The following is a 27,993-nucleotide window of genomic DNA, read 5'->3' on the forward strand; positions in this document are numbered from 1 at the left end:
AGCTATTTAGACATCAAATCTAATTTCATCGTTAATATAAACGAGAGTCATTGATTTCTTTGACGCAAGTTATAATAAAGTTTCAGAATTAATAAGACCTCGTTACACGTACATGTGCATGTGTGTGTGTGTGAAGCTGTCACGGAACAGGTTTTTCCTGCGCAGACGCAGCCACCTGAACTACTGCATGTCGTTTTTAATGTTATTTTCTCTAAATATTTTAATTGCGTACGTTTTTCATGGAAATTTAGAACAAGGTGGCGTTAAGTGGGTCGTTGCTTAAGTACACAGATGCGCTTATTATCTTAAATGTAACAGATAATAAATTTTTAAATATCTCGCTTCAGTGATATCACCGTGCATATTTCTATAACATTAATCTGGAAATTTCTATGAATATGATATATTTCATTGCATTAATGTGGATGAGTAAATTTTTAATTGGAATTTGTTCTTAAGAGCCTACCTGACTTAAGTCAGTTTTTGATTTACAATATCGTTATGGAAAGTTACCGTAACAACGTGTGGTTTGTAATTTTTTTTTTAATTTAAACTTGTTTGGACAACAATGTGATTTTCATTTCTTGGCTTGACAAGAAACGCATTTAAAAAAAGTGACTCGTGGAACAGCTGAGGATATTTGCCATTACCTGCTTAAGAGGTCGTTACCGCTTTAAATCTTCAGAACTGAATACTACCAAACTTTTAAAGATCTAGAGTAAGTTCTTCATTAAAAAAAAAACAATTATTTGATAAATATATATATTTAATCTATGTTTTAAATAATATTTAAGTCATAGGTTTATGGATTAATAAAAAAAACAGCACTATTCTATATAAATAGGAGAAAACACAAAAATATTTGTTAACATTCACTTTTAAATTTCGAGTTCTAATATTGTCTTGTTGCAATATTTTCGCGAATCATCTATTGATTTTGATTTTAGAACATAATGTAAAAGTATTCTTAATTCAAAATAATTATCATAAAGCTTCAAATGTATTTGAAACGTATTATTTGCAAGAAAAACAAACAAAACTGTCTTTAAAAAAACACATACATTATTCATTGGATCGCTTGGCATCGCCAGGTGGGTCATGTAATATGATAACGCCGAAAATCTACATTTTAATATTTCAAGACGCAAAAAATAACAATTAACAGCAAACAGGTGTTCAAGAAAGCATTCGACATTAATTATTATTAAATATCGAATTATTAACATATTAATGTTATTAAAACATTTCGAAGAGCATATGTTACTTTTGTTGCGAAAAAAAAAACAAAAAGTTCCCAGACGGTTCATTGACATTAGAAGAAAAAAAAAAACAAATCTAGCATATTTAAAAATCACAATGACATTATTAATACTGGCACTTACGGAATTTTGAAGTTTTTTTTTTTATATAAGCACTACAATTTAGAGAACGGGTGACAGATGAATAAAAATTAAAAAACAAAATTTGCACAAAGGAGGTCTTATATACCTTATAAATTAACTATCTCTTTCAGATACCTGTGCTAAAAGAAATTTGATAAATACATTTAATGTGAAAAAACGCTATTTATATTAAAACATAATAACAAATTCTATATAAGTAATTACATGCGACATATTCTAATCAATTTCAAATTCACATACTGTCTAGTGATATCATATAGGTCGATTAGTCTAGACCGGAGTCTAGTGTGCATTGACAGTTTTCATTTCCGCGACCTCAAACAATGTGGCACTGACCAGGGCTGTCACTCGAGACATATTTTAATCAACGTCACTCAAATTATGTCATACTAGCGACACCACCCGGCTTTACACGTGTGCAATTTTGATACTAAATATAGTAGAAAATGTCTAAATTATCACTGTTTCTTTATTATATTGTCCACGTATCATATACAAAAACTTCCTCTCGAATCAGTCTATCTATTAAAAAAACCGCAACAAAATCCGTTGCGTAATTATAACGATCTAAGCATACATAGGGACAGACAGCGGCAAGCGACTTGGTGTTATACTATGTAATGATTGTGATAATATTATACAACATCAAATCGTACTTGCTTAATAATAATAAGTAAATTAATTTATTTCGATTTAGATAATATGTGAAAATGATTATTTTGTGGAAATTTGAAGCGATCAATTATATAGTCTAGATCATTTTGTCCTTTTTTATATCTAAAGTATAAATATAGAATATAATATATATGAGCTGAGATGGCCCAGTGGTTAGAAAGCGTGCACCTTAACCGATGATTGCGGGTTCAAACCCAGGCAAGCACCACTATATATATGTGCTTAATTGTGTTTATAATTCATCTCGTGCTCGGCGGTGAAGGAAAACATCGTGAGGAAACCTGCATGTGTCTAATTTCATCGAAATTCTGTCACATGTGCATTCCACCAACCCGCATTGGAACAGCGTGGTGGAATATGTTCCAATCTCTCTCCTTAATGGAAGAGGAGGCCTTATCTCAGCAGTGGGAAATTTACAGGCTGTTACTTTTATAATATATATGTTTTGTATCGAATTATGCGACGTAGCAGCCCTGGCTCCAAGACCTATCAAACCGGTCATCACGAGTACCAACGGCGAGACGCTCATACGAATTAAAAAATATATGAATCACATATTGAATACATTAAGGATGCTAAACCTGTTTCGATGGAATCGTAAAAACTAAAACACATCTAAATGCGAAACCATTACGTTCATTAGGGGGAGCCCTGAGATAAAAAAATATGTTGTATATTATATTTGTACAAGTAACCGTCCGGTCGCCGCACGTGTAAGTTTTTTTGCCACCATACATATATACATATATGGGTATACACAGTCCAACAGCCTAACATACTATGCCACAACGTGTTGGATTAAGAATTGTTACACGACGACTATAAGCAGGTTTCCTCACGTTTCACCAATGACAAGAGTAAAGAATACCAACACTGAAGATTTGGCCAGATTTTAAGTAAATCATGTGTTTACAAAATATAAAAATGGTTCACTTTTTGTAAATAGGTGTTCTCAAAATAGAAAATATTTCAATGTAACTGTTTACGTATTATAATGTACATACTTAGTCATATTATACTGGCAATAGTCGTGCTTATTCAAAACAAAAGGAATCTCGCTTAACATTTCTAAGTGGCACGAGCGTCTAGCAACGTGTTGTTCGAATTTCACAAACTATTCAGAAAACAATCTCCGAGTAAGTGTACGGATCTATTAAATACAATACAAACTATTTTTTGGCTTGCTTCAACCTCGTATGACCTTAGGGTGAGAGGTCAAGTGCACCCTATATCATTATATGGACAACGTGTTTACAAAAATCCTGATGATCCGTTGAGAAGTTATATCATGTTACACTTAAACTTAACTCTGTATTTATAATATTAGCTAATATTAAACCGTTTTTCCTCAAGTATTTACTTGTTCTATAAATATATTTATTCGTATACACAAGAACAAAATTTGACAGATAAACAATAAATATACGCAAACAATGTTTTCATTTATTATTAAACAATGAAAAACGTCTTAAACAAGTACAAGAAGGAAAGATACACAATAACATATTTCAAATTTCGAAACCGAGAAAAACAATAAAGTGTAACATACAATATTATAAAATCTATACATGTAATAAAATTGGAGTGTCTGTCTGTTTGTTCCGGCTCATCTCTGGAACGGTTGGACGGATTTTGACCCGACTTTCACGAGCAGAAAGCTGATATTATAAGAAGTAACTTTGGCTACAACAATAACTATTTATTACATTCAAACGCGCACGAATTCGCGTGCACAGCTAGTTAATAAATATGATAATAATTGATTTATAAAAGACTAGTTATAACTAGCGACGTCGTTCGCATTTTAAATGTTATTAAAGTATCATTTCTTAAGGTTCAAGCTCGCTTCGCACCAAAGTTCAACAAATTCTGTTTAGTGATTCGGCCGTGAAAGTGAAACAGACTTTCGCGTCTACAATATTAGTATAGATTTTGATAAATACGAAAGAATGATTCCGAAACAAACTATTATTACAAATATAACAAATTTTTAAATACAAATATTACTATCTTAATGATAACGGTCAAAAGCTGCGCCTTCTTAATTGATAAAAACATTCCGTTAATATAATCGAATACATAATAATAATAATATCAATCATTTATTTTAGTTTCAGAGAAGACTGGGGTCATTAAACCCGATATACAACTTTGAAATAGGAAGTGTACTCTTATAAGCGTGGTTTCCTCTATTTGACTATTTATATCATTTTATGCAAAATACCCGTGAAACACTTTATTTTTTAAGTGTTCATATAAGTATTATCTTATCGAGTTCTTGAAGAAACTCCCTTTTAAGCTATGTCAAGTGGACACATAATCTTGCGTCTCATCTAGGAAATAACCTTGTGGATTTTATTAATAGTGTTCCAAGTAATTTTGTACTGACAACTTTTTATAACATCCACAAGTGGAATAGCTGTTCATTTAAATACTAATTATGTACCCTAATAATTTAATTGCACATTAATTTAAATGTATTATATGTGTTATTTTTATAAATTTCGTATTATTGCAACTTGCAACATTGCAATAGCGTAATATTGTTGTAATTTACTTTTCTTATTTTCTTTTTAAAATGTCATTACATTTCTTAAATGAATAAATAAATAATTATTTATCAACGATATGTAGGTATATATGCACTTACTGTTTACCAATGAGAAAATATTATATTATAATTTATAATAAATTAAACTAGCAACACTTATCCTAGAACAATAACTAATTTAATTCAAAACTTAATGCAAACTAAGTTTATCTTAAAGTAATTGATAACAGATTATTCATTTAAAGATTCATATCAACAATTAAATGTCATCCTCACACGTTTATTGCATAATATATTTCAAACATAGCATTAGAATCATTATTCCACTAATAGAGCATGTATGGCTGATTTACGCGCCTTCGATAAAAAAAAAAAAAACTAAAAATAAGAAAGAGTGACGTCAATGACATTTAAGTATTAGTCTTCGATTTAAAAAAAAACAATCGAGATATTGACCGATTATAATTTCCCACCTCGATAAATATGTAAGTTGAAAATTATTCCTTTCACCGCGAAGTGTTTTCTCGTGAACGACCTGATAAGAAGTCTTTGTCTCTGAATAATCTAATCGTTTTCTCTCAATATTTGACATCGCTACATATATCTTTGTGTTCACGTCGTTTATCAGTAGAATGTTCCATTGGCTTATTACGTTCACCTTTGACTGACGTGAAAATATCACGATCTATTTAAAATACAACCTCACAAAGCCCCTTGATTGTACTATTGAACTTATATTTGGTAAAAGATTACGTGTATAGAAACGTTATCGTAACGAAAGTAACGTTTCATTTTACAAAAATAACGTTATTTATATTCATAATATATTATTGAATACTAAAATGATTATTATAATAAACTAGGTAAACAAATTAGGTCTACGTCTAATCTATATTATTATTAATATAAATGTGAAAGTAACTCTGTCTGTCTGTCGCTCTTTTACAACCAAACAGCTGAACCGAATTTGATGAAATTTGGTATGAAGCAAACTTGAAGTCCATGGAAGGCACATGACAACCAACACTCTAAATTGAAACGTGCGAAGTGTGCGGGCGGCTATTAGCAGTGAAATAAACATTGTCAGCAACATTTTAAATATTATACATATTTAACTTGAATAGCAAATTTTGAATGATTACAAAAGAGATCTACAATTAGTTCAGTCTTAGTTTCATTTATAACATATAGTATTGTTGTCTAAAAAAATAGGTCTTTGTGATATCAAAGGTGTACATAAATCTTCTTACTTATCCTTTTTTATGTCAGTAGGTAAATAAAACCTCGTCCAAAATATTTACGAACTTTTCCTTAAACATTTTTTGAATAAAGAATCTTTTATTTTTTGGAACGTCAAAAGATAGTCGCTATAGGATTTAAGTAATTTAGTACTTGCATCCATGTTCTAGTGCCGTACCTTTTGTGCTCCTAACTATTGTTGTCAGTACAAAAGGCGCGCAAAGCGAGACGAAAAAAAAAACGCTGCGTCAGGTGCTATACAGCGCAAGGCCGCCGTGGTTTTTCTTATGGAACGCATCTTGGGGTTCACCACATTCATCTCGTTGTAACACTGTTACAAAGACGAATCTTTAAACATGCAATCCGATTATGTACGATTTAATCCACCAAAACCCATTGGAGAAGCGAGTGGAACTTCTCCCAGGGAGAGGATGCCTTGGTCCAACAGGGAGACATAACCAGGCCGTTAATTTCGATAGGCAGGCATATTAAAGATCCGATCGAGTGCTACCTGACTCGTTAAAACCAAGAGCCGTCAGTCCTCAAAACGTCTGGCGTATTATTATTCAAATCACGGATAATATTAACGACCTTCTTTTACATTCAAGGCGATCCTAGTTTAACGCTTTATAATAATCGCTGATGTCATATAACTGTGTTGTTGTAACGCATGCTTCTTTAAATATATGGCGCTAAATATTTTAAAGTAATAAGATCAAGACCTACATAACATCTCACTAAAATTATACGTAAAATAACTCTTTCAAAAGTTCTTGGACTAGTTTATTTTTGTAATTTTTATCTGTGGTTTCCATACCACAGACAAAAGAGTATATATCTTCAGGACTGAAAACTATTAGTAATAACTACTACAATAGTCCTAATTTTAGCTTTTCCATAAAACAGCCTGCAGAATAATGTTTTCGGCATATGTGGGTTAATATGTTAATCTAGTGAACAAATACGTTTTCCTAACAAGTAATAGCGCCAATGATGTAAATATTCGCAATGAATATTATTTACTTACATTCACAATTTCCACTACACGACTGGCTTAAACCAGTCTCGATACTAGCAAGCAACTAACCACGCCTTCTTTGCACGGCGTATTGGTGCATCGGCGATCGATAAATCTGAGATCATGATCGATATTCGATTGCAGAATACATAGAACATTTAACGGACACGGCGATCGCTTGGCCACTGACCCAGGCAGTTCGACCACAACGGAGTCAATCGTTTCACTTTTATTTCGAACTGCCTCTAGATTTGCAACTGTTTTTATTAAAATAGTCTCTGACGTAATACGCTCGCTTTTATCGATGTAGCCGATGTTTAGTTTTAAGAATCGAATTTATGCGATGTTTAAGATGATATCGCGTTAGTCTCAACTATATAAAATTCCAGACGGTATTTATACGATACACCGTTATCGGAGCAGTCGAGTCAAATCGTTTTGCGCTGCAAATTGAATGCACCGTGACCCACGACGACTTTCAGCTCCAAGACACTTAAATATCCGCGAAATATTTTCGTTTTAAATAAAAACATCTGCCGTTAAAGTCATTTTTGTATGTATCTTTCTTTACTGTATTTATCTTCAATATGAAAGCATTAAGTTTTTTTCATTTTTCCAGGTATCGCATTAAGAAGTAAACGAGTGGCTGAACAAGGACAGTGGTACGTATTTTTTACCAACTTTTTTTTTCTGTAGAAACCATTAACTAAATAAACAGCCCTCGTTCTGCATTTTGTATAATTCGAAAATAAAAAGTCCCGTTTAATTTAATTTCATCTCTGGCAATAATATCAATTTTAAAAAAATAAAAATGGTCATTATGCTTTTAAATACCAAAAGGGTACCGTAATTTATATCTCTTAGCACACGATATACCATTACATGACTAAACTTACGAAATAGTCGCCGTTAACGCACCCGATACTGTGGCCAACCGCACGTCGTGTATACATACATACTACAGCTATATAATCCCCAAGCCTTTTAAACCTTCAACGTAACAAATAAAGGTTAATATCACGTGACAAGATATGCTCAAATTCCTACGCTCTTCTCTGCAAACATTGTCAGTATCGCGTTATATCACATCACCTCGTGATGTAATAATCGAATTTGTACCTTATGTTGTAATAATTAAGGATACATTTGTTACAATATAAATAAGAATCATTACGACCTACACCATGACGAGCAATGGTTCCAAGTGTGGTCATAAGTCAACAAATTACTTAGTTGTAAGTGTGATATATTCAAATTAATTGCAATCGTAAATACTTTCCATATGTGCAATGCCAGATGTAACAGACGTCATATCAAGTTGGGAAATAGAGGCTAACGAGTCATTTATCGGCGAGGTTACAATGTATGCTCCTGACTGTCATATTAACATACGAGATTAGGTTCCTCATTTGAATACCATTTAGTAATTATAGTGTTCACCCAGTGTTCGAAATTCAAATATATTCTTTGTTGAAAATTTGAAACACATTAAAACATTTTTCCCATTGTTTTTATAACTGGTAACACTGAAATTCGTCTACAAATAACATCTGACGTCATAATGGTACTATGTTTTTTTTTCTTTCATTCTTTGTCTATGTATCGATGTTACTCAATTTATAATGATCATGATGAATATGTTTTTTTAACCAAGCATGAGAATATTATAAAGAAAAACGAAAATATAGTCTTAGTATAAACGAATTTAAAAAAATGCAACAGCAACAGCTAATAGCTGATTTTCAATCCGTCTGTGCATTCTCTTGTCTACACTAGTTATAGAAATAATACATAGGTCTACTAAATTGGGCATCGTATATACGAATTATTGTAAAACTTAAATTCAAACTTATTTCAATCTTGACTCCTGAAATTACAAAAGATTAACAGAACCGCATCAGAAATATGTCATAGCACTTGATAGGTTGTATAAAGAAAGTAGAGATCTCATCTCTCTATTTGATATTGTATTATGTTATTTATGTCATTAAAATAACCTTTGCATATCCAATATTAATTACTAACAGTCGCAAAATATTCTTTATAACCAGAAAAATCATTTACTTATCCAGATATACAAAAATAGAGCACTTTCTCCTTTTCAATGGTACACACAAACGCATTTTAATGGGTTCTATTTTGTTAATCTTTATTTATTTATTTTTAATCTTCCGAAATTGTATTCGACTGTTAAGCAACAATACAGTCAACAATGAAGAATGAATGTCGTCAGTTTTTATCGTTATATAACAAAGCTTTAGTAATACTTCGTAGTAGGGATCTGTGTAAATCTACCTGGAATTGTCTTATAGAACTGTTATTGGATACTATTTAAATAATAATTATTGGTACAATAAAATCATTTTTAATTTCAAGCGCCTTATGTAATTATTGTTATTATATTTACGTCTTACGTATTCCTCGTTCATTTGGCAATACACAAACTGGTTTCTGGTTTTAAAGTTAGTCAGTGTAATTAAAGGCACAAAGGGCGTATATTTCTTCCAATTCCAAAGTGACTATGTACAGTCGGGGTAAGAAAAGGTTCGTCACCTTAAGATCTATTTTCGTGTGTCAAGAGCGATAATCTGCTTTACCGATCGAGAATGACATATTGCATCGCAATGATATAATGTTTAGATTCAAAAGGTACTAAGAGTTTAAGACTTGATACAGGAATTAATTTGAAAACTGACGAAGGTTTTCTTACTCTGATTGTTCCATTTAGTACTGTGGAAACATGTCTGTCTTAATAGAAGATATGCGTTTTACTCAATACTTATTAGCTTAGCATGAACAAGTTTAAAATCTCGAGTTCGATTACTGTTCGCGATAAATATATATATATATATATATATATATATATATATATATATATATAAATATGTATTGCAGTCGAAATGCTGTTCACGTAGGTGTTACACCCACTGTCAGAGAACAACTTAGAAGGTTCTATTTGTAACTGAAAACTGATAGCAGTTGTTTGATGTTGCGTAATTACAAACGGATTATTGTAATCCAATGTATACGCATATAATATAAAACGATTGTTCGATTCGAAATCACACGTTAAATATTAAATAAATATGCTTAAATATTATAATGTAAAAAAGATAGTCTAGTATTTCAATAATGAATTTTGGTACGTATAGTATTGTAGTATTTTTACTGCAGATACATTGTTTTGGTTGTAGGTACTTTCGATATACCTTAACATAAATCCTTGAAGCTTCTTTATAACATTAGATTACTCTAATTACGTTTTTATCATGACAATTTTTAAGGTTAATATTAAGTATTTAATAACGAAAGAGGACGGGCAACATGCGTTTTTTAATATAATATAATAATTTATACTATACATTCAGTATATTATAAATATGAATATAAACAAATGTAAATAAGGTCTGAAAGATTATAAACAGGCATTATATCGGTCATCTATCCGGTAATAGTAATCGCTATATGCATTTTTGCACGCTCTTTCGATGTAGGTCCGCGTATTGTATGCAAAGTTAATCACTTATTTTATCGCTGGATTAGTATTCCACACGGTTCGGTGCTATTATTGCATATAATTTTACCGGCAATAATAACCTTTTACTGTGAAATTTCATCACAAAACATTCCATATTTAAAACGAATAAATTCTACTAACTATTCCGTACCTTAATATATAAAAACGTCAAAAAAAACACGTAATTTAGGGGGAGCCCACTTAAATATATATCTACTAGCCGTTGTGGTTATGGCGGCAACATAAATACATTATTTGTGAAAATTTCAACTGTCTAAAACATGATAATACATGAAATACAGCCTGATAACAGACAGACAGACAGACGGACGGATGGATAGCAGTCTTAATAGAGTACCGTTATATTTAATACGGAACCTTAAGAATATATCATATATTTTTTTAATATTTCGTTCAAAGCACCATATCGGTATAACAACGTTTTAATTAGACCTCTGCTATGTAATTCGAACACATTTTAAAACATAAACTGTTTTATAAACAATAATAGGAAATTCAATGCTATAAATAGGCTCCCGATTTGGTTATTTCGCCCACCTTGCCCCCATCAGCTGGTTTCTCAAAGTATGTTACCATCCAGATGCGAACGCTTCTGCTCGCCACATTTTGCTCACACCTGCTCATAATTTATACACATATATTATCCACAGTAACACGTATCACCAGCTTATTTAATAAAATGAAAATATTTGCAAGTCATCAAAGTATAAAATGTAACCGACAAGTTTTTTACTAATTGTAAATAGAGTTGGGATTGATGGATGTTTGTTGGTCAATCACGTTTGAACGGGAACGGATCTGAATGAAATTCGACACAGAGATAGATTATATATAGTCTGAAAATGCATATAGGTATTATTTTAATTCCGGTAAACCTATCTGGTTGGCATATTTAAGCTAACAACAGATCGCGTTATAATCTATACTACGACTTATGACGATATGTCCTTTTGCTCTTGTGCTATGCTTCTTTTTTTTTTCTTTAGCGACTACTATCGTTCTTTGACAGTACATTTGCACCATCGTTTATAGACACTGATAATACATGTTATGCAAACCACTCCTAGTCCCCTCAATGCGTCGCGAAACATGTAATCTTAAATGTTTACCTATATACACATGTTTTAGACCGTAAATATAAGTTCCGTAACCTAGAATATAAACATATGTGTACTCTTGGAAAATTTAGACGTGAAATATTTGTAACGTAACTATTTATAGAATGTTTTAATGGATAATTACCCATATATCACAACTAGTGAAATGTTAAAATGATACTAAAACTAATACTTACCTAGAGTAGGTTCATCATAATTCATATTTGTAATATTATTTGGATTTAGTATTAACATTTAACCGTAAGAGTACATTGTCTTTACTAATATTCAAAATTCAATACTACCTGTAACTCTCACGGTCAAACTACTGAACCAAAGTGTAATATTTTGGGTATGTATCAAGTTTGAACCCTATTAAATTAAAAGGGCTATTTTTTATAGTAAGCCTTTAAACGCAAACGAAGCGTATATCAATATAAATGTAGTATTTAATACTATACAATGAAGTTATACATTTAACTTCAATAAACTTTTCAAAATATTATCCTATTTCTATGGATTAAAAACTAACTTCGACGAAAAGTTAAAATTTATAAATTTCAGTATTCGTATTTCATAGTTTTCGTGTAGTTGGTAGTAGATAGCCGAGTACCGGTTATCTAATCTTATCTTAGAGCTCTATGATATTACTGTCACGATGAGTTCTGTTATAACTAGGTACTTTGTTTCACTTATATTTAATAGAAATATGTTTATGATGCTTGTATGTAGTACGTTATGAAAATAACCTATAGAAATAAAAAGGATTTTTGTGAAAAAAATTCTTCGAATTTTATTCTAAATGAAAAAGTGGAACGGATAACTTATCATTACCTAGTTTAAAACAAATTCGCTTACCGCTGTCTGTCTGTATGTATGCTTAGATCTGTAAATTACGCAACAGATTTTGATGCGGTTTTTTTTTTAATAGATTCAGTGATTCGAGGGTAAGATTTTTGTATTTAAATATGGAAAGTAAAGAAACGAGAAAAAAGTTGTAGTATATTTATTATCAGTCTTGCACCCGCGCGAAGCCGAGGTGTGTAGCTATACATATATATAGTATAATGTTAACATGTCGATCAGAATTCCTCGAATTAAAAAAAATACGCGTTCGATCGAAATTGAATAATTTATTAGCAAAATAACCGAAGCACCGCGTTATCGCAAATAAATACACATTTGGTAGTTTTTACATAGCATATCTACTTAGTGGGTAGGTACTAACGTATTATAAACGCAGCCGTTGGCAAGGTTTTCGAATGTATATAAAAACAGTCATACAAATTCATATTTAATTTAAATATTAACGATAAAACATGGTATTAATATAAATTAACATTCAAAAACAATATTTAGTCGTATTTAATAAGTTACTGTACTAAGCTTACTCGCTGGATTTTTCTAATAATTTGACGTTTAACTGACAGATTTATTTTTGTATACAGAGTATTTATATGTTATTAAATATATGAATGAAAACGAATGGAACGGAATTATGTTCGAATAATAAATCAATAAAAAAGTTTCGTAAACATTTAATAAATATTTCTGAAAATATTTATAGGTAATGATATTTATTACAGACAAAACTATACCGTCGAATTCATGCTCCTCCGGTGACAAATTAACTGTTTTGTAGTTCTGTTTTATGACCGACCCGATGTGAAAGTATACGACTTTCTATGATAGCGGACAGTTGTACCTAATCAGAGATATTTGATTACGATCCGTTGCAGAAAGTTTGTCATTGATTATTGTCAAATTATAAAATTAAAAAAAAAAAACATCAAAAGCAAATTTCATTCTAATTATCTACATTGACGTAAACAGCCAAGTACTCTTTAAATTTGTGCGACCAAGTAGTTTTGCTTATTTAATTATTGAAATAACTGTGCTCATTTTTTTTATATAAACATTTGTTTTATTTTACATGTCGTGTAAAAGTATTACACCGAACATTTACTTTGCTCAATATTGGTCGTTGTTAGAGCACTCATAGTTGAGGCCGACTTTTGCATCTATTAAAGCTCTATTTTAATTGTCTATTTTTCAGTATAATAAGTTTTTAGTTAGTTATTTATATATTATCGCTGGTTATATTAGGGTAATATTTAATTGTTAACCTTATTGAAATATAAAACCGCTTGATAGTCGACTTCACCTCTTTTGTAAGTTTCTGTTGCAAATCAAACTATTATTTTACATCAACAAACGACTTCATTTAATTTTAATTCATTATAATAATGAAAAAATATAAAAATCGTTTGTAAAATTTAAAAAATTGTTCGTATCAGTCCTTTATTGGTAAATGATATTTTTAAACTAATGATATATATTAAATGATCAGCTGCAGACAAATCGATGACAGCCAAAAAATCAAGCGTATTTCAATTAATTGTCAAAAATCATCATGATTCAAGGGGTGGTTATTTTGGCCTTCTAAAAATTAAGTATCTAATATTATTCTACATTCTATCTGTCGCAGCCGTAAAAAAACCTTCAACCGTTCAATAAAAACTGGAATATTTGCAGATGAATAGTGCGCATATAAGATTTCTCGTGAACCGTCGAGCGACAGCTGTTCTTAGTCGCATGTGTTTCGATATTACTACAAAATTGTAACTGCTTATCGTTTCTTTACAAATAATGCGCTTATAATGTATTTGATGTCCATCATGCAATTGTTTTCGTAAGACGTCGTTCAACGTAAATAACGCACACATCATACCCGAGTTTTGGCTCCCATTTGAGTATAATTATAGGTATTTGATATGTACTATCGATTTAGGTATTCACGTTACGTGATGAGACATCTGTTTTTACACTTTGATAGTGCGCTTGTGCTAAAATAGCAACACTGCCGTATAATTGCGTTTAATTGTTTATTTTTTTATAATGTAATTGAAAATACAAAATAACTGCATTTCATTTTTTCTGTGCAACAAGAGCTATTGTTTCGTAATAGTTTGCCAATAATTACCTTGTAATCTGTTACCTGTGTTTTGTAATTCATATAGCATTTGATTGTTACGATAACTCATAACAGTTATGTTTTCCTTTCAGAGTTCGCTACGACATGGGGGCTAGGTCCCTGGAGTTTATACTGCTCCTGGCAGTGTGTGCACTCGCAATCTCAGAGTCCGTTAACAAAACAGGAAAGAAAGACAGCAAAGACTCTGAGAATTTCCTTTTCCAATATGAAGATTACGACTCCGCAGATGACCAGGAAGTGCTCTTTAATGAAGACCGGCCGTGTCCCAGAGATTGCATATGTACTGTATCCCAGGGATACAGAACAGCGAAGTGCAACCGTCTAGAAGTGGGCACACAGAAATTTGGAGACGACATCACTGACCTTGTAATTGAAAATTCCGACACGCCCATCGAACTGGAGGACTTTATATTCAAAAAGATTGGTCTGCACCAAATCGCCACAATCAAAATCGTAAACAGCACTATTAACTACGTTGGACCCAATGCCTTCCATGGATTGCACGAACTTTACGCTGTAAACTTGTCGGACAATATGCTTTACAGGCTACACCCAGAGACGTTCGCTACCAATAAGAAATTATTATTACTAACTCTTTCGAACAATCCACTTCACTTTCCCGCACCTGGTTCAGATGAATACTTTCTAAATGCTTCTTCAGTTCAAGAATTCGACGTTTCATATTGTTTCGCACAATACATTAATGCTAATACTTTTAAGAAAATGCCTGGTGTGATGTACTTAAACCTAGCCGGAAATCATCTGTCTGCTTTGGAAGCCGATACATTTAAATCTCTACTTGACTTAGAAGAATTGGACTTAAGCGATAATAAGCTTCGATCCCTACCCGACGATATTTTCTCTGAAAATACAGAACTTGCCACCCTTCATATTCAAAGAAACCCCATCGACTCAGTTTATGGACTGCAAATTTCGGACTTACTAACTTTAAACGCTGGACAAACCGAGATCAAATTCGTTGGACCGTCTATGTTCAATGGCATGACCTACATTGCCAATCTTAACCTTAGCGGAAACAGTATTGAAAAGATTCACAACCAAGCCTTCCACAAATTAGTCGAGCTAAACTACCTGGATCTCTCCTACAATAATTTGGACTTCATTTCGAGCATTCTCATCAAAGAAAATATCGAACTAGATATTTTCAAAATTTCCAATAACGTAAACCTTAAGCATTTGCCTGTCGAAGGATTCAACTGCTCTGCTGAACAATTCAATATCTATTTCTTCGACGCGTCCAACTGTGGCCTAGAAGAGATATATGACGATTCGCTTAAAACCTTTACAGCGCTGTCACAAATAAATCTGTCTGGAAACAAAATCAAATCTATTAGTAACCGTGTTTTCTCTCGAAGCCCGAAATTGATTGAAATTAATTTATCTTATAACTACTTGACCACGCTCGATAGTAAAGTATTTGAGAAGAACAAGGATCTCGGTAAGTTAAACCTGCAAGGAAACCCTCTTAAAGTACTTTCCGCCGAATTATTCGTTCATACACCGATGCTGACCTGGTTAGACATGAGTCACGCGGAACTAACTAGTCTCTGGAAGGTAGAAAAGAACCAACCGTCAACACTCCTTAACAATCTGAGTTTCTTAAATGTATCACACAACCGAATTGTAGAAATTAAACAAACAGAAATGGATACTTTGAAGAAACTGCGCACTCTTGATGTAAGTAACAACTTATTGGCTTGTAGCCGTGAATTTGAAAACCTTATGACCTGGCTCAGTAACCACAAAGTTTCACCCAATGCCAACACTGCTAGTATTGCAAACTTAGCTGAGGACGCTAAAGAGGAGGACGGCACCTACAGTTGGGAATTCCTTACCCATAAAACTTGTGGTACTCCTATGCCACACCCCGTTGAAACTTTGCCCTCAGTATCAGATGAAGAAATATGGGAAAGAATCGACAAGGATGCTGATGGCAACTTTGATCTTAAAGATACTCTTGATGACGGTAAGATCGCGGATGATACAAAAATGGTTAATGAAGATGACAACACTGACGCCGATGACGAAGACGAAGATGGTGAAGAAGAGGAAGATGAAGATGAATCAGGTGAAGATTATGACGAAGACGATGATAACGTTGATCTCAAAGTAAAACTTATCGAGAAACCGTCATCGACATCTCCTAAGCCGACGGAAAAATCCCAAAATGACCGAATGAAGATAGACATAAAACTTCTAGAAAACGACAACATGTATGACGACCTCGAACCGGAAGTATACGTTCAATCGTCCGTGAAAGACGAGGAGCACGGCCACTATGACTATCTATGGCCGATGCTAATTGCAATTTTGGGAGCGATATTGCTTTTAATCCTAATCGGCAAAGTTGTAATGCTCGTATGCAGTAAACGGAACAAGCAAATAAGATACAACAGTGCCATAATCGCGGCCATGAGCCATCAAGGCCGTACAAAGAAGGACTGCGGTTTAGTATACCAACAGCTATCGGAGGACCTGACGGGTCCGGCCACGCCGAAACTGAACCGCTACGCGCCCCTACACAACGTCGCCGTGAAGGCTTCAAACATGTCGTACGAAAGTAGTCCATTCCACCACAGCAATATCGTTCCTGAGGCGGTGTAAAACGGTACAAATTAACATCATTCTAAGCAATTAAATTAACAACTGCGTTAACTTTTATTTAAGCAGTAAGTGATAGATATAAGCGCTAGTCAAAACTACCTACATATCTCAAAAATTAAGCATGCATTAAGTGCCTTCAAGATATTTCTGAACAATAAAACTTCCGAATCTTTAAATCTAGCGCTTGTCTTATGATTATAGAGAAGAAAGTAACACTTGGAAGTGAAATTACAACAAATTCATGTAAGATATACATAATTATATATTATACAAATTAGTTGATAGGTATTATTTTATGTACTTATAATTAATAAAAATTAAACCTTAATTGTTATATTCTTTTATTGATAACATTGAATAAATTGGTAACAGTAACAAAAACTATTATTTTAATTGTTTTATTAATAACAATCAGTATATAGTCAAGGAGTCCTCCAGGAGTTTCGTTAAATCTTCTTCAGATTGTGGTACAGGAGCTATTTTTAGCAAACGATGCTGAAAAAAGAAATATGCAATAAATATTGATTCATTGATGTAAACAGTTTTGTTTGTTGGATTTTGATCTTTTTTTTATTACTTGTCATTAATGAAATAAGTTCACAAATGTAATTCTAATATTAGCTTTCATACATGGTTACATATTTTAATTTATTTTAAACAATTTTATCATTTAAAATACTCGTTACAAAATCGTCTAAACATATATATCATTGAAAAAAAATAGCTCCAATTAGTCTAAAGAGCAATGAACGTAGAGACGAATTAAATCAATATTTGTATTTTTTTATAATATATGCTATACAATTACATACGTGTACATTTGCTATGAAATGTAATTGATTTATTTAAAAAATAATACTTCTGCAAACTTATAAAGTCTATGAACTTTTAATCTGAGAAGTGAAGACCACCAATATTTACAACATAATAAAAAAAAATTGTTTTACCTGCGGTAAGGCTCCTTTAACGAGCTTAGGAATATCCTCTATACTGTAACCCAAGCTTGACAGTCCATTACCAATGCCCAGTTTATCCATATACCCCAGAATAGTATCAGCGAGTACTTTGCCAGCATCCGCCTGCTTCTTCGCTGATATATCAGTGCCGAGGAGTTGTGCTGCTTCGAGGTGCTTGTCAGGGTCACTTGCAGCAGTGAAACGGAACACAGCTGGTGCTGTTACGGTAACTGCTAACCCGTGCGGTATTATTGGGTCAGAGCTGAAAAGTAGCGTGTTTTTATTATGTTTTATGTTTAGTACATGTAAAAATATATGTAAATGTGAAGTAGATATGTGACAACCACTATTAAATCAGTCATTTCAAGAAATCTTGAAAAAATGCTTCTGCATATATTTTTATAATTATACATGAAGGGCCCCACATCTTTTAAAATAAAATCTTATGGGTGACGCTCGCTTACGACATATCTTAGTGTATTTGACAATAAGCGTGTAATAATGGCAGTGTAAATATATTTATAATAATTAAATTATAATATGACGTGAGGAATTCCCCGTTGTGGATTTTTATATCGATAATTATAAACCTCCATTATATAAGATTATGTTTAGTTAAACACATGTTTTTTCTCTTTCTATCATCTTTGATTTGACATACTAAAGAAGAATGCGGCCTTGTTTTAATTATTCAGCCCGTAATAACCATTTATGTAAAAACGATAAGTATAGACTACAGGAAAACAGTAATATCCTAACCTGCCTTCTGAGCTAAATAAGAATTTTATTTACTTCCCGATCGTAGCGCCATCTACCTAAACCAACCAATCCCGGTGAAAACGTTTAAATCATTATATCTACTACTCTGGCTAACACACAGTACCAACATATTTGCTGTAGATTTTGTTACAACATTGTTTTATAATAATTAAATACAAAGAAATTAAAAACAGAACAATATTTTGGTTTCCAAACGTCTCAAGCAATTTATACAAATTAAGTAAATGTAAATACACTAGTCTCATTATTTAAAAAAAAAAGTTTTTTTTTTTTAATTAATAGCTAAGACTAGTCTTGGGTCAACTAGTATATTATTAGATGGTCTTACCCACCACCAAATATAAATAAGATAAAACGACGTACCCATAGTCTTCAGGCACATAAGTCTTAACATTTCCGGCGATAGGGTAAGCCAAGCCGTGGCAAAGGTGAACACCAGCATTGCCGATACCCACTCCAGCCATCGTCGCTGCGAGGTGCATGCTGGACCGAGCCTCTATGTCATCGGGGTTATTCACCGAACGAGTGAAGTATTTCTGAAGCGCCTATAAAAAAAATATAGCAATTTATTAATGTACACTATAAATAGTTAAGATTTATTTAGTATATGATAGAATTAGATTACAAGGCTGGGCACGAGCTCTTTAAGATGAAACAGCAAATAACAATTGAAACTATAATGTAGTGCAAAATTATAAGCATTACCGTATATGTCCCCTTTGCTTTTAGTTCAAGTTTGCTTTATAAGAAATTTCATCAATTGAGGTGCAAAAGTAAATTAAAGAGCAACAGACTTATCATCGCATTTATAATGTAGTATAGAAGTTCGGTATACTAAATATTTAATACAAGGTAAAACCCACAATCTCGTGGTAGGAATATTAGGAGACCGAAGCTAATTGAGCATATGACATTAGCAATATATAGTAGTAGGAATTAAATCGATACTGATATTATATTATAACGATTTCAAGATCAAATTACTTAATCGAAATTGATGAACGATACAAAGCAAGGAATCCAAAAGATGAACGTAGACTATATTGTCCAAACCTTAGAATTTGAGCGAACAGATACAGACTGGCAAAGAAATGGGTATCCAAATATTATCATACCTGCAAACAAAATCGAGACCAAACATCTGATATTGGATTGCTTCCTTGGTAAACTGGTCGCAGTGCTGGATTTTCTGGAGCAGGTCCTCTTTCCGTATAAGGTATGGCTGTGAAGCTCTCGAGGGCATGGCAGAATATATCAAATCCTGAGTAAATAGCCACATTTCGGGGTACTGTAAGTGTGTGCAATGGGTCTATGAGGGCCAGAATTGGACGTAGCGCTGAGTGTGCTATGCCTGTCTTTGCATTTATTTCCTCATAATCAAACACGCTCATGCCAGTTGTTTCGCTCCCTGTTCCACTTGTTGTTGGTACTGAAAAACATTATTGTATATTGATGAGTGTTCTTATAATAGCATGTTTTTTTAACAGAAATTTCTATAAAAAAAAGTTTAATATAAATACTAATAGCACCAATTTTAAAAGGCTGACTACAGTAACACGCCTAAGGTTCATAACATTAAGCATAGCCCAAATATACATATGAATATATCTAAATTAGTTAGTGTAACTAAATACACAATATCATTTCTCAATTCTTCTCCATTGGATTCATCAACACTTCAAACATACCAATTTTACTTTTATTATAGATCTGTTTACTCAACAATAAAGAAAATATTATGTTACAATGAATCGGTGATAAAATAGCAATAACATTATTTTCGTAACTCAAAGTAAAAAATAAACTTAGTGTCTATTAATGTTGATCTTAAACATTGAAAAATTAAGAATATATATCACATTGAAAATATTTATAATAAATAATAGGTATTTTTGCAGCAATTTATAATGATTTGCATATCAACAACATATGGCAAAATGTATTCAATATGCATACATTGATAACGATAACTTAGTTTGTTCAGAAAACAATTCTCACTTCTATGTATGGCTGCAGCTCCAAAGCTTTCAACTCTTGGTAATGTTAGATCTTAACGATAATTTAAAAACAAAATACTACACACTCGCAATTAATGGTTTCAGCTGCACAGTAACCGGCTTTCCTTTACCAACTGGCTGGTTAACATAGTCAAGAAATTCCGCATTTGGGTCACAATAGTAGAGATTTGCTGCTTTGCAAGTATCCATCACCGACCCTCCACCGATTGCCACAAAGCTATCAAATTCACCTTCTTTTGCAAATTTGATAGCATCTTTGAAACTAAAATAATATAAATTTTAATAACACCAAATTGAAAAACTGTTTGGTAACAACCTTATCTTATCCTTAAATTTTGATAGTGTGTATTAATGTAAAATAATAGCAATAAAATAAAAGATAACAAACTGTAGTAAGTTTTTATAATAACACAATATTAATAAAAAAAACAAAATGAAAAAATAATAGAAATAAATAGTGACCACTACATGTATCAGTTTGTATATTAAAAAAAACAAATAGTTATGATCGCATCATCATAGTGAGGAAACCTTGTGTCTAATTTCATTGAAATTCACATGTGTATTCCACCAAGCCATTGGAACAGTGTGGTGGAATATGTTCCAAAGCCTCTCCTTAATGGGAGAGGAGGCCTTAATCCAGCAGTGGGAAATTTACAGGCTGTTCTGTTACTTTTACTACTACATCTTTTTTATAGGACTTATACTTCAACTATGTTTTAAGGCCCTCAAAGCCACAGACAATCTATTAGCTTTAAAAAAAAAAAACGTTATTTACCTTGAATCAGACGGTTCCACTTTTACTTTATCATACACTTTGTAATTAACTCCATTTTTCGTCAGCGAGTCCAGAACCGCCTTCATAGGACTTAAAGATACAACATTCGGATCAGTCATAACACAGACATTTTTTGATCCCAAATTGACCAGGTCTTGACCAACTTCTTTCGTAACACCCAGTCCATATCTGACTGTCGAACATTTTATCTGAAATTTGAAAAACATATATATTTATTAATAAATTGAAGTAGTTAGAAACATGATGCATCATTCTAATGTAAATAATTAACATTAAGAACACAAACTAACTTCATGGAAACATTTGTATGATTTATTAAAATGGACACAGAACTGATATTAATGTCTTTCTTTATATTAAATATCCAATAATTTGATACAATTTATTCTGAATCAACTTTTTTTGATCTCAAATAAATATTTAGCAAAGTGGCAATAAAACATGGAATTCATTTTAATTAAAATTTAAGTACTGTTCATGTTAATCTTAATAATCTTCTAAATGGTCATGACTTTGCTTTATACCCGAGTTAAAGTACCCAATAAGTGAAATTATTACACTTTTTATATGAATTAAATAAATTATGATGCTGGTTTGTTTGATTACAACTGGAAAAAAAGATGAAACATTGAGTGAAAAAATCTTCTAATTTTATTTTACATTTTAATTACCTCAAAAGCATAATCTTTTGATAATGTTGAATTGGTAACTTGAAAGTTTCCTGTATGGCTGTGTGCAGGACATTGACACCTAAAACACACATACATATAAGTAAAATTAAGTTATAATTTACGACAATTATTTCAACCAACAATTACATTCTGTCCAAGGAATTAATAGTAATAACTTCATTAAAAAAATATTATTGGTATATTTTATGGCTAAACTATAAATACAAAATAATAATCGAAATACTTACGTAGCAACGTTTATAGTTCTCAATAAATCAAATACTCTTTTACGGGCAGCCATGTCGAGTACACGCGAATTTAAAGGAATTTGACCAAAATTCTCAACGTAAGTTTATCTTAACACATTGTACATTGACTAAATGTATCTAGCTAATCGTAATTGCGTACTGTTATATACTTACAGCTCAAAGGTACTGATAATAAATTGACATAATAAACGATAAGTGTCTCGAAAACATTTTTCAAATTATCTACTTGTTATCGTTTAATGTTTGTATACTTTCCCGGTGACATTCAATTGTGAAGACATTAAAAACATTTAAGACACCTAAGATATGAAATACGAGAATAAACCATTAAAAAAATACATAATACGTAAAACAATATTTATATTTTTTATTTTTACAATTGACATCTGTCTTATGTCAAGTGTCAGTTGTCAAGTTTCAAAAATAGGTTTGCCATTCACTAAACATAGGTATTGTATATAATTTTAGTGTTTGTCTGTTTTTATACGATTAGGTGACGTTTTCACTGAAATAAAATATTTTTAAGAAGAGGTATCTTTCCATTAATATAGAATGATATGAAGTTATTATAATAAAAATAATATAAAAGATGTTATAAAAGATTTTTTCATATAAAATAGGTAGAATTACAGTTTTAATAAAGTTAATGATAATGATTTAAAGTGGTGTATAGTGGTATATTATAGGTATAATAAATATGATCTACAAAGATAGACGAAAAAGATGTAGACAAATATCTACATTCTGTGATAATTTAATTGTCATAACTTTTGCAAATATGGCTTTTGTAAAAGAAGTCACATCGTCACGAAATCAGAATAGAATTATTCTTGTTTGAATAGAAAAGGCAAATTGTAAACATTACTTGTAGGCGGGTTTTGTAAAATAAATACAAAAGTGACATCGAAATGATGTATTGATAAATTCATACAGATTTTCATTCAGGTAATACACAATAGAAAAAACTATATCAACTACAACTCCATTTAATATACTACATTATAGAATAAAACATCTTACGCGCTATAGCATCATTTGGTTACATAACTTTTTAAATAAGTAACATACTAAACCTTACTATGAATGACCACTTCAGAATATAAGCTAAATTTGACAGGGTTTTATATTTTAAAACCTGACCTAGATGCTCCGTGTTAATGATTGAATTAGTACTCATGTCAAATTTAGCCTAAATTACAATGAAGCTGTATATGATTCAAGGCAGGCTAAAATGGCATTAAAATATATCATCACAATAATATTTGTGGTTTAATAAATACAGAAATTAATATCGAAACAGCTTATAGACAATGCGCGCAAAATTCATTATAATCAATTAAAATACAATAAATTAAGAAATATTTTTAAAAGGGAATTAACTAAAACACTATTTACAAGAAATTAAGATTATTTTCTTAAAAAAAAAAAAGAAAGAATAAAGTCTATCGAAATTAACAAAAACACTGGATGACTACGGAATATACAAAATACCAAAGGGATGTTTTTATAAATAAAATAAATCGCATCGTTTTAATTTTATAATACTAGTTATATGGCAACGCGTGCGTTCATGAAGGTAACTATACAAGTATACGTATCTTACTGCTATGAATACAATAGGATTCCAACTTAATATACAAAAAAAAAAACTAAATTATTAATTACAAGGGAATGTGTGGTACGCTGAAACTTGTATCACAATAATATATATTATTTTCATGTAAATTATTATTAATAGCGATGCTAATTTTCTTTTACAACTATCAAACTTGCGTGAATTAATATCGCCCCATATTTAATTCTCTGTGAATTGATAAAATTTAACATTTATAACAAGATTCAAAAGTTAGTGTCTTAATGCATACTGTACGCTACGTCTGTTTTCTTTAAATTTAATCTCCTTTTTTAAATTTAATACTTGCTGGCTGAAAGCAGAAAAAAGTTAAAAGAAAAAAGTGCCAAACACATTAAGCATTCTTTTTTTAATTTTTAGTGTTGACACACTGAAAATTAAAAAATAAAGAACCCTTTATTACCCTTGTAGCCACGAAGCAGCCTACAGTATCATAAAGAACACAATCTCTAGGCAACATGTACCAACAATCTAAGACAATAACTACGAGAACAACTACACAACGAACGGTCACTGGTCCAAAGTTTGTCGTTGAATATATATATATATGTATATAACTCCAACTACAAGATCACATTTATCATATATTTTTTGGCAAATCACTATATGAGCTGTACAAAGTCTTAAGACATACATATAAAACAGACTTCCTATGCGAAATTTCAAATCATATTTTATATATATTTTGACAAAAATCATCTCTATTTAAAATAGCAATTGCTATATAATTTGAGCAATCAATGACACTAAGTGAATTTATTAAATTAACGACCTTGTATGTTACAATCATTACAAATGTAATTTAAAAAAAAAAAAAACATTAATAATGTAATCAAATCAATATCCGTATCGGGACGGAGTTGGTTGTGGCAAAACTTATTTATGTATATTGGTGTTACAAGTTGATGACAATAATACTAAAGCAGTTACTTTAATGATAATCTAAAATTTGTAGCATATATGAGCGCTTGAAATGTTTTTAAAATTACTATGAATTTTTTTTTTTTAAATCGTGTAAATAGATGAATAAAATATTCCAAAATGTCACATTAAAAATGTACCAAGTATTAAAATTCTTGTATAAAAACAACGTTTGTGCAGATGTCATTACATTAGTGTAATAAACACATAGAGGCCCTGTGTACCAGAGAAGCGTCTTGCATTACATAACAACCAAACAGTGTGCATTATTTAAACATATGTCGTTTCATATACTGAATATAAAATGTTAAGAGTAAATAAGCTCATAGCTCTCCAAATGAACGCTGAAGCTTTAGGCCAAATGTATACCATTGGTTTAAATTTTCTCATTTAATTTGCCTCACTTAGCTATGGCCGAATCCACCTTCTATTAACTAACATTATTGTAAGGTAATCTTTTTCGAAAAACGATATGAATTACATTAAGCTATCCAATCCAATTCACTCGTCTATAAATCTTTTAAAAGACTGTATACTAAAAGACTATGGAAATATTAATGTTGTATTCGAACTATATTCAAACTTTCGTAATAGTCAAGACTTGCCTATAAAGTGATAACTACACGTATAGCTTATCACCAAGGTAGCTGGTATGAACACGTCGTTACTGACTACGGTATTGGGTATCATATATCCGTCTCTTTCCGGTTAGTCGGGAAGCATGTGTACGAAAGAGACGGGGAACATGCCTCGTCGTATAAAGTGATAACTACACGTATAGCTTATCACCAAGGTAGCTGGTATGAACACGTCGTTACTGACTACGGTATTGGGTATCATATATCCGTCTCTTTCCGGTTAGTCGGGCAGCATGTGTACGAAAGAGACGGGGAACATGCCTCGTCGGCTGGTTCCCTCGACTTGGCCCTCCATCCAGTTGTCGTCCTCGGTGCGTTCGTTGATGACGACGATCACCTCTCCCTCGCGGAACGATAGCTCGTCTTCGTTGTCTGCGGAACAATCGTACAGCGCTCGACACCGCCTCATTCCACCACCCATCTGAGAAACATTATTATTATAAGTGAAAACTAGCGGTCGCCCGCGTAGATAACGGTTCATAATCAGTCTTTTAATATCCCTACTGCTGAGGCACGGTCACATTTGAAGAATTACTGAAACAGGCGCTTGGATCTATTGTGATAAACCTCAAATTCGTGATCACAACACCTCTGAATCTGAGGTTCTTAGGGTCGGAGGCCATTATGCCCTCTAAGGACCGGAGTTAGAACATTTTATAGTTCTATCTTTTATAGTTTAGGCATCATACGCAAAAAATCAACTTTTTTGGTAGATTTTTTCCTTTTTTGTCCGAAAAACCCAAAATATCTTACGGAACCCTATTTTTTTTTTTTCAAAATAAAATTTAGCCTATGTTATGCGGGATTAATTTAGCTTTCGAATGGTGAAAGAATTTTTAAAATCGGTCCAGTAGCTTTTGAGCCTATTCATTACAACCAAACAAACAAAGTTTTCCTCTTTATAATATTAGTGTAGATATATTTCATTTAAATTTATCGTTTCGGAATTCAATGTAAAATACAAGAATATAAATCCCATATAATGGGTAAAAATTAAAGATAAGAACAATGACTGCAACGCAAATTATTCCACAATATATGACATCGATAAATTCTATTTAATTGTACAGATAAAATTAATTATAAACAACGACGAAATAGATCTTCTTCAACCAAATGACAATATCATTTTACTTTTCTATTCTATCCTTAAATAGCAATATAACAAAGTAAAATGAGACCAAAATAATAATATAATCCATACTAATATTATAAATATGAAAGTAATACTGTGTCTGTCCGTCGCTCTTTCACGACCATACCAATGAACTGAATTTGGTACGAAGCAAATTTGAGCTCCAAGAAAGGACATAGGGTATTTTTTTTGTCTGACACACGACAAACAACTCCTAAAACGCGACTACGACTACAACTATTAGATAATACACGAAACGTCATGAGATGGACCGGTGGTTTGAACGCGTGCATCTTAACTTAATCAATGATTTAATGTTGTCTTAAATCATCGATTCATCAATGATTTCGGGTTCAAAAAGCACCACTATATGTATGTGTTTAATTTGTCTTTATAATTCATCTCGTGCTCGGCTCGAAAAACATCGTAAGGAAACCTGCATGGATCCAATTTCATCGAAATTCTACCACATGTGCATTCCACCAACCCGAACTGGAACTCAAATCCTCTCCTTAATGAGAGAGGAGGCCTTAGCCAAGTGGGAAATCTACCGGAAATATTGCTGGAACTATGATTCGTATATATATGATATAATACATAAGACAAACAAAAAAAAAAAAAAAAAAACCCGCTGAGTTTCTTTCGCCGGTTCTTCTCAGGTCAGGGTATTTTCTTTCCGAACCGGTGGTAGTGTTTCAATTGACCATCAATAAGAAAGTGTAATGCTTCTATATTGAATAAAGATATTTGAGTTTGAGTTTGAGTTTGTATATCTTATATATCTTACGCTAAGAGCTAAGATAGCCCAGTGGTTAGAACGCGTGCATCTTAACCGATGATTGCGGGTTCAAATCCAGGCAGCCACCGCTGATTCATGTGCTTAATTAGTCTTTATAATTCATCTCGTACTCAGCGGTGAAGGAAAACATCGTGAGGAAACCTGCATGTGACAAATTTCATAGAAATTCTGCCACATGTGCATTCCACCAACCCGCATTGGAACAGCGTGGTGGAATATGTTCCAAACCCTCT

At 32.1% G+C, this 27,993-nt stretch overlaps 3 protein-coding genes across 8 annotated transcripts in view; 1 reads left to right on the top strand and 2 right to left on the bottom strand.

Moving 5' to 3' along the window:
* Positions 1-17,528, top strand: part of LOC124530522 (toll-like receptor Tollo) — a 37,962-nt gene extending 20,434 nt beyond the window's left edge. The window contains exons 2-3 of the mRNA XM_047104711.1: positions 7,506-7,548; positions 14,588-17,528. Coding sequence (XP_046960667.1) covers positions 14,601-17,141 — 2,541 coding nt within the window. The 5' untranslated portion in view covers positions 7,506-7,548; positions 14,588-14,600 and the 3' untranslated portion in view covers positions 17,142-17,528. The remainder of the gene's footprint in view (positions 1-7,505; positions 7,549-14,587) is intronic.
* LOC124530531 (hydroxyacid-oxoacid transhydrogenase, mitochondrial) lies at positions 17,466-23,000 on the bottom strand. The gene is made up of 8 exons (XM_047104723.1): positions 22,614-23,000; positions 22,366-22,444; positions 21,674-21,882; positions 20,961-21,157; positions 19,993-20,306; positions 19,241-19,422; positions 18,089-18,359; positions 17,466-17,636 (listed from the first exon to the last, which is right to left on the bottom strand). Exons 1-8 carry the CDS (start codon positions 22,664-22,666, stop codon positions 17,553-17,555), a joined length of 1,389 nt encoding a protein of 462 aa, XP_046960679.1. The 5' UTR covers positions 22,667-23,000; the 3' UTR covers positions 17,466-17,552.
* Positions 23,001-23,532: 532 nt separating this feature from the next.
* Positions 23,533-27,993, bottom strand: part of LOC124534141 (arfGAP with SH3 domain, ANK repeat and PH domain-containing protein) — a 66,440-nt gene continuing 61,979 nt past the window's right edge. For all 6 annotated transcript variants that reach the window (XM_047109879.1, XM_047109863.1, XM_047109847.1 and 3 more), the window contains one exon: positions 23,533-26,247. In XM_047109879.1, the coding sequence (XP_046965835.1) occupies positions 26,047-26,247 (201 nt within the window). In that variant the 3' untranslated portion in view covers positions 23,533-26,046. The remainder of the gene's footprint in view (positions 26,248-27,993) is intronic.

Source organism: Vanessa cardui, chromosome 1 (genome assembly GCF_905220365.1).
Source record: "Vanessa cardui chromosome 1, ilVanCard2.1, whole genome shotgun sequence".
Lineage (NCBI taxonomy): Eukaryota > Metazoa > Arthropoda > Insecta > Lepidoptera > Nymphalidae > Vanessa > Vanessa cardui.